The sequence below is a fragment of the Lontra canadensis genome, unplaced genomic scaffold (assembly GCF_010015895.1).
Source record: "Lontra canadensis isolate GAN:19392208 unplaced genomic scaffold, GSC_riverotter_1.0 scaffold11, whole genome shotgun sequence".
Lineage (NCBI taxonomy): Eukaryota > Metazoa > Chordata > Mammalia > Carnivora > Mustelidae > Lontra > Lontra canadensis.
The window spans coordinates 6,234,501-6,247,601 of record NW_022631005.1 but is presented as its reverse complement, the minus strand read 5'-3'; the positions used below and the strand labels follow the sequence as shown (position 1 = coordinate 6,247,601).

At 36.7% G+C, this 13,101-nt stretch overlaps 1 protein-coding gene across 1 annotated transcript in view; it reads right to left on the bottom strand.

Moving 5' to 3' along the window:
• ITGA4 (integrin subunit alpha 4) overlaps positions 1 to 13,101 on the bottom strand; it is a 76,242-nt gene that overhangs the window by 40,437 nt on the left and 22,704 nt on the right. Inside the window, 6 exon segments of the mRNA XM_032856051.1 lie at positions 541 to 631; positions 1,839 to 1,933; positions 8,320 to 8,431; positions 11,710 to 11,847; positions 11,943 to 12,005; positions 12,679 to 12,764. Of these exon segments, the coding sequence (XP_032711942.1) occupies positions 541 to 631; positions 1,839 to 1,933; positions 8,320 to 8,431; positions 11,710 to 11,847; positions 11,943 to 12,005; positions 12,679 to 12,764 (585 nt within the window).

Below are 13,101 nucleotides of genomic sequence, written 5' to 3'. Positions count from 1 at the left end.
TTTTTCAGCCATAAATACTTAACTACATATCACCTTTTGACTGTATCAAATACTATTTACAGAAAAATTAATTAGAAAAGATATACTTACGCCTTAGGACTCATTCCACATTTGTCTGAGTCTATTCATTTATAATAATATTCACCCCCTTACTATATAAACAAACTTTAGGATAAAAATAGGATATAAAAAGATAAGCTTACTAAAAATTCCAGTTTTAAACTATAAACATTCACCCAGAAATCTCCTCTCAAAGTACAAAAAAAAAAAAAGCCTTTCTTTTTAGCATCTTATGTTTGATTTATTTCCATGGGTGCTTTTCATTTTCTCAAGAACAAAGAATAAAATGTCAAGTAACAGTGTGAAGCTGAGAAACTATTGGATAGTTTCTGACCCATCTTGAATCCAAGAGCTTTAAAAATGAAGGAAATAAATTACCAGTAAATTAGAGCTCTTCTCTACCAGTTTTCTGTACTTTGCAATAAAGCAACATCCATGACAGAACTCGTTTCAATTTATGAAATACAATTTTATACTCACCTACATATCCATTATTATCTGCATCAATTTGTCCAGATATAGACTGTCCAAACATACTTAATGAATTGCTGATTTGAAGTCCTTCAATTCTCTGAAAAATAGGTAAGTTGAGTAGGAAGCAGTTTTTGAGCACCTAGTATCTCAGAGAAGCAATGATTTAGTTACACAATGAGCTTTAAAACACCCAGATACATTTTGTAACAAAATGCATTCAAGTCAAACACATGCATCAAAGAGCAACAAAAGTTTCCAGCTTGAACTGGACAGGTGACATCTACTCTGTGACTAGAGAAAAAAAAAAATCACTTTGTGACTAGAAAAAAAAAAAATCACAAAGAGAAAATCATATAGTACAGATCTTCTTAAACAGTCTTGACTCCCTCTCCCCATTCTCCTTTCAGGCTCTGTATTTATCTCCCAGATGAACATGAATAACCAAACAAGTAATTTGGAAAAGGAGACGTGCATAATCACTGAGTGGAGCCTACTACTCAGGCTTATGATGAAAGTCTCCCTATTGAGCCAAACTGTTTCCTAGCACACGACAACTGAAGTCAGACATGTGTTTCCTATTCCATAGGTCTAACTTCACATCCAGATACTGATTTCCATGTATCAGCGTGGTATCCATGCTAAGAAAATCAGTTATTTTTACTAGACAAGTATAGATTTTTCATGTTGAATATGGAGAACCATTTGCTGATTTTTGCTCCCTCAAAAATTACAGAATTAGCTAATATTTCCCTAAAAGTGTCTCTAGAAAATCTTTTCTGCATGAGTATGGAGTGTTTTCTATGCACTGAAATGGCCTGATTTGTTAAGAGACAAAAATGAGGTCAGAATTAGATCAGGGAACTTTATTAGAAGCTCCCATCTTGAGCTGTGCCCTGAAAGGAACACAGTAACATGTGCTCACTCTCCCAGTGAGATGAGACCTCCCTGAAACATGGGGCTTTAGGCACCAGGCAAGACAGCTCATTAAAGCCACATGGGCTTATTCAAAACAGGACAGATACCATCTCAGAACATAAATTTGCAGAATGCAAAGAAAATCTTCAGTAGATTAAAAACAAACGAGAATGGATGTAACCAAACTCTTAGTTATGGAAAAAAGTGATTCCAAAGAGTTATTAATGACCTTCAAAATGAGACCACCTACTGTTATTATAAGATAAGGGTGAAATAGAATATATTAAATACTCAAAAGAACAAATTAAGAAAAATAAATCCACATTAACCCTGGAAGTTTCAGAAACTATTTATTATCAGGGCTTCCTTTGGAAACAGTAGTATTCTACCTGTGAGAACACTGGCGAGATTCCATCTGCTCGGCCGTTGTAAATATAAATAGCACCTCGCAAGTCATCTTCTTGCGGAGCTCCAATAGCGACATCTATTCCAGAATTTCAATGGCAGAAAAAAATTAATTCTTAGTACAAAGAACGCAACTCCAAAAACTAACTTTCATACTTAATTCATATCACATAAGAAAATTCCTTATCAGGATGCTTGGGTGGCTCAGTCGTTAAGTGTCTGCCTTAGGCTCAGGTCATGATCCCAGAGTCTTGGGATAGAACAACACCCCCACCCCCCCAATCTGGTTTCCCTGCTCAGCAGGAAGACTGCTTCTCCTTCTCCCACTCCCCTTGCCTGTGTTCTCTCTCTCGCTGTGTCTCTCTGTCAAATAAATAAAATCCCTAAAAACAAAAAAAGAAAATACTTTATCCAAAAAAAAAAAAAAAAAAAAAAACAAAAACCTTTCCTCACTAGACAGAAAAAAGTATCGCAAAACACAGTATCATCAGAACAACGCATAGGACGGGGCAGAATCATCAGTGCATGGAAGCAGCAGAGAGAAAGGGTCTGAGAGGCCCTCTAACAGGATGGTTAAGGGCATGGGTTCTCCGGCCGAACCACCAAAGCCTGACCAGCCCACTACCCCCCCTACCCACCCACCACCCTGCACCCGGGGACCATTTCCTAACCTCACTGTGTCTCCAGTCTCCGGTCCCTCACCTATAGCATGTGATCATAAGAGAAAAACTCACCCTCAGCATAGGATAACCCCAGCACATAAATTATCATCTGTGAATATTATAACCCTAAGATTCTCTATTTTGAGTTCTGGGTTCTACTTTATCTGCAACATCACTTCTAAATCCCTGTTCTAATGAAAGTAATTAAGATATTTTTTAAGGATATCTGTATTTACACACGTACATGCAAACTCGATTTTGGAAAGCGAATCTGTTCTGTAAAGTAATGACTACATCACTTTTATGACAAGGAATTCATGTCAGATTATGATGCCAGGAGAAAAAATAAAGAGTTAATGGAGTGACATAAGCAAGAGAAAACAAACTATGAATGACATGGTTTCTTAAGGGCAATAAATATATAACACCCAGGAGAAATATAATATTTTATGGTTGCAAGAGCATTTCACTAGTGTTACAAGGTATTAGGTCTATTTATTTGGGTATATTCATGTAATATGTTCTTATTACTTCAATAGAAACTAAAATAGAGAAAGTTTACTTTCATAAAGTCAATATTTACTAGTTTATCAAATTTAAAACTTTTAACAACTACAGTGGTCATTTCTGACCGCTATTTCAATGAGAATAAAAACCTTCCTTAAATATAGTTCTATGCCAAATGCTGTACAATTAAAAAAGAAAATCTTTTCTAAGTAAGCTCCGTGCCCAGTTTGGGGCTTGAAACTTACCACTCTGAGATCAAGAGTCATATGCTCTACCAATTGAGCCTCTTGAAGATTTTAAGTAATCTATACACCCAAAGTGGGGTTCGAACCTACAACCCTAAGATCAAGAGTCACATGTCTTACTAACTAAGCCAGCCAGGTGCTCCAAATGCTATACTATTCTAATATCAAAAAGCAAATGATAGACATACCTTATGTTTATTGTTTAGACATAGTAAGGCTGCTCTCTTGATCTGTGCAAGTTATTTTAAATTCTCATATACAACTATACCCATTCATTGACTTATAATTCACTGATAATTACTATATTCTAGGCATTTTCCAGGCACTGGTCATACAAGGGGTACCATGAACAGGAACTATAGCCTTGCAGGGAAGAAGGGAGGTAAAACCAGAATAAAAACACCACATATGAGATGGTGGTGGAAATGAGGGAAGGCTTCGCATAGAAGAGGAAGCCCAGGCTGAGACCCAGGTATTGACCAGTGAAAGTTGGGTGAAGGCAGTTTAGACAGAGGCAGCAGGCACATAATGGCAGGTGACAAAGGGGCAATATGGCACCCATGAACAATGGCGGTGAGTTTGAAATACATGGAGCCACATATGCACAGACTAACTACTCACAGGAACATCAGAGGAAGGAGCAGAAAGGGAGAGGGGGAGAAGAAGAGGGAGGTAAGGAAAGGAGTGTGAGGAGAAGTGGCCTGTGGCCATTGAAGACAGCAGTTACGGAAGCCATTCCTCACGGCTGGTTTATACTATGGCCAGTGTGGCTGCATCCCAAGTAACTAGGATGTAAAGATCGTTAAGCCTGGGCTACAAAGGGGCTGATATGCAGAAATTCTTGCAGTAACAGTTATTAGCCATAGTGATGTAGGGCACATATCTTGAAACAATACAAATGGGCCTTTTCAAATGAAATATAAAAAAGGCCCAGGTCAAGGTCATTCCAAGCAGAAGATATGGGGGTTGCATTCAGTCTTTTCCTATCTTATATTTAGATCTAAACTCTGCTAAGATTATATTTGTATCAGTTATAGAAAATATTAAAATTTTAGCAATAATTATCATTTTAAGGAAAGTACACGTTGGTTTTTCTTTGCTTGTTTCTTTGTTTCTTTTAATGCCTGTGAAAATCCATTTGGTACACAACATACAGAACAAACAGACATTTTTGACAATTTTTCCTACTTTCCATCTGAACATTTTATTTCATTGTTAGTGTAAACTACAACAATTACCCCTGGTATAATCACAGTAATTTTAACATCAGCTAACCCACAATGCTTATGACAACATGGGCACCGCACTAGGGACTTCACACGTACTAACTCCTGTAACTCGAATAACTCTATTGAGTAAGTACTTTTTTTTTTTTTTTAAAGATTTTATTTATTTATTTGACAGACAGAGATCACAAGTAGGCAAAGAGGCAGGCAGAGGGAGAGAGGGGGAAGCAGGCTCCCCGCTGAGCAGGGAGCCTGATGCGGGGCTCGATCCCATGACTCTGAGATCATGACCTGAGCCGAAGGCAGAGGCCTAACCCACTGAGCCACCCAGGCACCCCTGAGTAAGTACTTTTTAATCCCAAATCTGATGAGGAAACAGAGGCACAGAGTGTAACTTGCTCAAGGTCCCAGAGCTCGAATGTGAAGAAGCTGGGACGCAGACCCTACAGTCTGGCTCCAAAGACTGTGCTCACCCATCCCCACGCTCTATGGAATCAACAACTCTACAAGCTGTGCCCAGTGTTCTCCTCTCCTGAAAACTTCTCCTGTTCTGTGTCAAAGAACTGCTCGATTCGTGATTTGGTAATGTATCAATATTTATTTCAGAGGTACATAAAGTAATAATGCAGCTTATAATTTAAAATTATAGAATTTTCTTATGGCTCAGGTCAAAAATTATTCAAACATACAGTCTAAAAGTGACATAAAAATCCTCAAGGTGAAAAACCTAAACCAAAAAGAAATGATTTTGCCCAATCTCTTTTAGAGATGAAATTCTGAATGCTGTCTGCCGGGCACATCTGTCATGTAGGTCCATTCACATACCTTTTCCCTAACTTCCTCATCCTCCTGATGCAATTTTTATGCCAGAATGATGCCAAACTGATTCTCCTTAGAAAATGGTTTGCTTTGCTTTTCTAAATACACAGGAAATTCATATTTTTCATACCAAAAAAAGGACAGAATATGACGAATGCAAAAATAACTTAGGTCTGCTACGGAAAAAACCATAAAAGGGTGCATATTAGGAAGAGGACATTAACTCTGATTTGCATCTCTGCCTGGAGGTGGAAGGAAAAAGAAAAGGTGAGATTTTATTCCCTTTCTATACCATCCCACACATCCTGCCATGAACAAAAAGTAACTTCATCCATTTACCCTAGAAAAATCAGGGGCTTGTTAACATCTAAAATGTACAAAATGTTTTCTCACTAGCAAAATAAAAATGCTATTCAGCCCCAAAAAAGAAATTATCCTGCCTTTTGTGACAACATGTATGTTCCAGATGACAGTTTGCTCAGTGAAGTAAGTCAGAGAAAGACTAATATTACATGACCTCACTTAGATGTGGAATCTTTAAAAAAAAAAAAAGAAAGAAAGAAAAAAAAAGAAAGAAAAAAAAAGAAAGAAAAAAAAAAGAAAGAAAAAAAAAAAAGGAAACTCAGACACAGATCAGATTGGGGGCCACTAGAGGTGAGGGGAAGGAGGTCAAAGGATACAAGTTTCCAGTTCTAAGACAAAGTTCTGAGATTACACATACATCATGATGACTAGAGTTATAGACACTGTTTATTTCAAAGTTGCTAAGAGAGTAGATCCTAAGTTGTCGCAAGAAAAAAAAACTGTGACTATGTGAAGGAACAGATGTTAACTAAACTCATAGTGGTAATCATTTTGCACTATATACATAAATTACGTTGTACACCATCAACTTATACAACGTTGTATTTCAATTACATCTCAGTAAAACTAAAAATAATTAGAAGTGACAAGTAGAAAAAGTGATGCAAACATGCACTGAAGTAAGGAAATAGCACAAATTATTCTAAATATGTTGAATATGCTGAAATATTAGAAATAATCGGTTGAATAATAATCTTCCAGACATAAAGGCATTACCTTTAGGAGTGGAAAACTGAGGACTCCAGGACACAAGTGCTGTCCAAAGCCTCGGTTCTCACATGCATTCTGCAAAAATGCCTGGTGCTCTTCGGGTCCTCCCCTCAGTTCCTCTTCTCAAGTCTCACAGACAGAACACTTTCTGTCCCTCTTACACCAACAGAAAACTGCTTGGGATTCTCCCAGCGACTGGACTGATAAAACTGCCTACTGTCCATGACATTTTTACCACTCTTGATTTTAGGAATTCAGGTTTGTCATTGACATTTTGATGCCCCCCCCAATCATTCTTCAGGTGTACATACATGCATATTATTTTAGTACATTCAAAACAGTGAATGCTATACCTCAACTTTGTTGATTAAAACAAAATATAAGGAATCATAACAAAGTATTTTACTAAATGATTATTTGAGAGAGAGCACAAGAGAGAGAGAAAGAGAGAGAGAGAGAAGGGGGAGGGGCAAGCAGACTCCCTGTGGAGTACGAGCCCAACAGGGAGCTAGATCTCATGACTCTGAGATCATGACCTGAGCCAAAATCAAGAGTCAGATGTTCAACCAACTGAACCACCCAGGAACCCCTATATGTTTCTTTTTAAAAGAATTTCATTATCTCATAATACATACAAAATGTCAAGGGACATAAATGTGGCTTCAGTCACATATATTAGGCAGGATCCTTAAATTCACCACTTAAGGTTTTTTTCTCTTTCATGTCTTAATTTTATACTCCATTTGATTATAAAATTATAGAAAAGGGTGACACCATTTCCTTTGTTTGCATTTATTATAGCAAATACTCTATACCTGGCCTGGTACATTTGTCACAAAGTAAGTGTTCAGTAAATAGCAGAATTGCCAATTTTTGTGAAATGTATCATAATAAAACCTTATTGAAGTTTTAATGTAGAATGTTATGTGTGTTGTAATAACCATAAAAATATATACTTATTTCCTTTTCCTTTTAAAACAGAAAAACCCTAGAAATGGTAATATTTGTACACCAAATTATACTCTTACATTTAATAGGGTTCATATATTCAATATGTGATATATATTCTAAATATTCAAAATATATATCCAATAACCTGCTAACTTTCCTCTCAAAGACTAACACATTTTATGCATTTCAAATAGAATGAAGCCTTTAGGTATCAGAAATTAAACTACTACTTAAAGTAGTCCCTCATTTATTTCTAATATCCAAGTAAATTTCGACCTAACACCACGATAAACAAATTGCCAATGACCATATCAAGAGGAAAGACAATTCTGAGCCTTAAAGGCATAAAATACTGACTTGCTGAACTCTAGAAATTACACACACTCCTCTCAAATCCATTCACCATTTTATACAGAATTTTACCAGACTTGGTTACGCCTCAGTATTAGACTGAAAAAAGTCAATGTTTAAGAGGGAAGGCTGGTAGACACTGGTATTTCAAGAGCAGGCATGCTACCCTTGCAACAGGCACAGTAATGAGAGTATCATCTACTCCATTCTGGAGAGGCTTCCATATCAGTTGGTAAGTAGCCATTATTATTGGGTCTACCAGTTGCCCCCTCATCACCGCTTAGGAATCTCTCTCACACATTTCCCCAAATCCTTCCACAGCACAGCAGCTGAACACTAGGAAACTTCTGGAACTCTGCTCCAGTTCTGCAGCTAGCCTCTGTTGGGTCTTGTCAGTTTCTTTACCCTACTTGTCATCAAATAGTACAGTCTAAGGAGTCTGATCAATTAAGAATCAATAACTGACAAGTGAGGAGCAGTCAGATGTAACACTAAAAAGAAAATAAACAGTGTAGTATTCTGGCTCCATTTTATGGAGAAAGGCAAATGACCTAAAACCCCACTCATATTCTCTTCCGTGTATCATTTTCAAAGCAGAAATCAAATACTGAATTAGATTCTTTTAATTACCTTCAAAGCCATCATTATCAATGTCACCAAGATTAACTATAGATTCCCCAAATCTTGCAGCATATTTGTCGCTTCCAATGAGCTCTGTTTCCATTTCATTCATTACTGCTCCCTAGACAGAAAAGGGGAGAAAAGTGTCATCATAACACTCCCTGACAACTTTACACATGATTTACCACTGTAATTGGATATGGATTTTTTTCTAATGCTTCAAACAAGTTGGACAAACTACAGACTGAGCTTTAGTACACACATCTCAGTTCAATTCAATAAATATTTATCAAGTATGTCAACACATATAATAGTATGATTAGAGCTCAGAGGACATAAAAATTGTCAAACTCATGATCCCTAGCTTTGAAAATCCAATAAATCACTTTGATAATTCAATTTAGCAAATATTTATTGAGTTCCTACTAAAGGCAATACACTATGCAAAGAGTGAACAGGCAAAAGAGGACAAGGCAGTGTGTGTATAAGACATACTCCCCTTCTGAAGAAGCCGGTTACAGGGAAGGCTTAGCACAAACATGTAAATGGCTCAAGTACAAACTACTCGGTATCATCAAGAAGCAAGGACAGCATATCTAATTGTGAAAGCAAGGTCATATTTCATAAAAGATGATCTTCAAGGTGGCTACTGAAGGGTGGACATAATTTTGATATATAGAGAGTACTATCAGCAAAAAAAATTCCAAAGAACTTGCCTATTATAAAAGGTATGCATAATGAAGGAGATAAAAAAAAAATCAGATGGGAGTGTTATGGTGTGGTATTTTGAATACCAAGGGAAATTTACTTTCAGTTAGAGAGTAGGAAGCTACTGAAGGTTTCAGAGTAGAGGAGCTGGCACAAATGAAGCTGGCCTTTGGAACCTTAGCAATGGAACTGTAGCAATGAAACATGAGTTGGTCAATTGCTATCTGTTAAGTTGGAAGATGAGTTACTACATTAAGACATTCAATATATTGCAATAATGAGTCATTATAAGAACAACTACCAGACCTCTTTCCAAACTCCGATCATGTCACTCCTTTGTAGTAAGAAAAACATCTACTCACTACTCATCATAGAGCATCCTCTCCTCTTCTTAAACAAGTCTACTCAGCATCCCCTAATCACACTCAAATTCTTCTGCTTGTGATTGTGAAACACCCTTCACCTTTTATTTTCCAACTACAAAACTCCTAAACTTGTCTTGTTCAAATAGTACTTCTCTGTGAATCCTTCTCGACCACAGTGAATTGCTTCTTCTGTTTTGTACATGCTACTAATGTGCTATTTACCATGTTGTATTCAATTCTTTACTCTCATGTTTTTCTCGACCTGAGGTCGTAGAGGTCAGGACTAAGATTATTATCAGCTATTTTCATAGTATTTGTTCCATTTCAGATAGCCACTAAGTGTTTTTTTTTTTTTTTAACGAATCATCTCTATAGACAGAATCATTGGCACCAGAAACAGTATATGATTTTTATCAAGAAATAAGGAATAAGAGGGCTTGGCTCAAAGGAAATGCCTAATGAAGGGAAAAGGGAGAAAGGGCTTCCAGGAGGATGAGAAGGTACAGACCTAAAGCAATGGAATGGCACTGGAGTTCCCAGGAAGAGGGTTTCAAGAAGGGGTGATCACTCCTCAAGTATTCTCCAGTCAGAGAACAGGGACCAAGAGTTCTTTGGGGATGTCTGAGAGTTATTTTAATAGAAGTAGTTAGAAGCAAGATTCATTCAAGTATCATTCTTTCTTGAGCATTCAAAAACAATTACTGAGCACCCATTTCTCCACTACCCTTTGAAACCCTAAAGAAACAGCAGTAAACAAGATGGAAGATTCCTCTCCAGATGGTGTCTATACACCATTAGAAGAACAGACAATATCAAACCAGATGAATAAATAGGTAATATAATGCTAGGTAATGGTTAGTGCCATTTTAGAGAGTTAACAAATAGGAAGTTAGAAGGGAACAAAGGTCACCTATATCAGAGGTGTTAAAAGCTAAAGTCAATTATGAAATTACCCTGTCGTTCAACAATGGTGGCTCAGGGTAGGCATGAGCAAAGAACAAGAGGGTAGCCTAATGGGTAGGGCTCTTTACTTGTCCTTTAAACAAAAGAAATACACTTTAATCTGTCTTTTCTTGTTAGAATTGCTTAGGATTTCGATGAGAAAAAAAGATCATATATCTCCCTATTTTAGGTATATATGATACTTTATAACTAAGCTTTATGAAAACACTTTACAAAGAGAAGGAAAAGTATGCAGAATGAGGATGTAGCTAATATAAGACCATTTATGGATAGGGAAATGTGAAATGTCTATGTAAAAAAAAAAAAAGTAAAGCCTAATATTGCTATTAAGGGCATATGAATGATCACTTTGTAAATGGTATGACTTTACTACTAAATTTAAGTTTAAACACAGTCTATAGAAATCCCAGTTCATACATATTTGCTCTACATTTGGAACTCTGAAAATCTCTTAGCTTTATAAGACAGTATTTCTCTTTTGAATTGTACAATGTTTAGTCTGATGCTTAATATAGGAACTTACTAAATGCTCTAAACCCATTAAGATTACAAATACCTTCTTGAAACAGATTTTACTTTGTTGTATCCTGATTAAAAATCCTGTGCCTTAAGAAATGACCCAATTTTCTCACAAATCCCTTCTTACTCTTTAATTAAAGGAACAGACCAAGACAACCCCATTAAGGCCCTATCAATTCTTTGTTTTGATTTAATGCCAAGAAAGACTGGCAAGATAAGGTCAGCCAAACTCTTTCAACTGAATTGTGAAGTGGTCAGTTTCCACTCCACAATATCCCCCATAATTTAAACCTCAACTGTATGCAGTAATTACCTAGTTCTACAACTACTGTATCTACTTTGGAATAAACTATGCCCATTTTATACTCTTATTAGCAATATCATCTACAAAAATCGTGCAAACTAACATTTTATCAAAACACATCTTGTTTCTTACTGTTTTCAAGTCAATAAAAGCATTTCATACTTTATCTTCTTCTGGTAATATTTTTAATTAAAGACATTCATGACAGAACCAATAATAAATCCATATTTTGAGGGACATATGAAAATCATTCTTTCAAATTAGACTTGGATCATAATAAAGCTACAAGAAACTTCAACTATTTGAAGGACAAGATGTGAGTAGAAAATATCAGAACAATTCATCTCCTGCTCCTGGAATATCAATAGCTTCCCATCCCCCAGCATTGTTACATTTTTAGAGCATTTAGTACAATACCAGAGTTCTTACTTTCATCAGTAAAATTAGCCTAAGAATCTAGATGCAGAACTCTGGAAGAAGAGCTTCAGTTTCTCTCGTAATCCCATCAACAGCCTCCAGCTGGGGAAGGATCAGACTCACCGAGCCAGAGTTGAGGTACACGAACACTCTGCCTTCCTCCCTGATGACGCTCTGCATGGGCGCTCCCACCAGTAGGTCTGAGAAGCCATCTGCGTTGAGGTCCACAGCACACAAAGAAGCTCCAAAGTAAGAGCCAAGCTGCCCGAAAACAAAACCAGATCCAGTCACCCGCGGACAAAAAATGCAGGGTTATTCACAAAAGCCCTCAGTGATACTGAAGGTGGAGATGTTACCTTTTTTCCTTTGACTTCATGTAAGATATTTAGTTCTTTTGCATCGATGCTGAATATGTATGCCTGCAATTGGGAAAGGAATTAGAAAAACTCAGACTGCTATCACATTACAAAAAAAAAAAATTTTTCAGGGGATCAAAACATCAATTTTCATAACATGTTAACAGTTCAAATAGACTTCTGAAAATCCTTTTCAGAAGGATTCAGAAGGTTTAGGGGGAGCACTTTCACATTAACAGGACTTCCTTGCCAAACTGTCTTCTCCAAAATGATGGTATCGATCCCCAAAGGCACAGCAAGTGTTGTTTGCCTCACTTTTCAAAGTAAGGCTCAGAAAAGTTTAGTAATGTCTACACAATAACATAACAAAAACCAGAAGCAGAAAAAACATCTTCTTTTCTGGTCTTAACCCCAAAACATGCAGCTGTCTCAATATCCCGTCGTCTATAAAAACGTGAACCAGTTAATACATTCCCTGGACATCTTGAGATCGTTTTATTTCAGGGACAATTTACTCATAAGAAAGAAAAGCCTCATTTGACTTGTAAAATTTCTCCTTAAAGCTATTCTAATAGATTTTTATCTGAAAGCAATTTCACCACGAAATGCAGAGCATGGCTCACCATGTCTAGCTTTCACTTCTTACCATTTTGGCAGTTTCTCCTTTATTATCTCATCTTTCCAGCAATCCTGTTGAAACTTGGTGTAGAAATAAAGGTAAAAATGTAATTCTTACTTTACCAATCTGTTCATGTTGAGGGGCTCCTCCAACTACTTCAGTCGTATGCGGACTCCGAAAATGACCAGCTCCTACTGAGTATCCTTCAAATAAAGTGGAGAAAAGTAGGAGAATTATCATTTGCGATGGGTAAACTATATCATCACAAATCCATTCATACGAGTAACTGAGACTGAACTCCAAATGACTAAACAGTTTTAAGAATATTTAGCTTAGCAATATTCGAAACTGGTCATTTAGTCTATGCTTTAAGCAATTATTATGTGTTATGAAACTAGACTCATGGCTTACATGTCCAAGTCCTAGAAATTAAAGACAGCACTTTTACATTTGGTTAGTCTCTATGTAGTGCCAAGAAATGCTAGCTTCTAGGATTACAACCCAAATATTTTGGGTATCTAAAATAGAACATTTTAAACT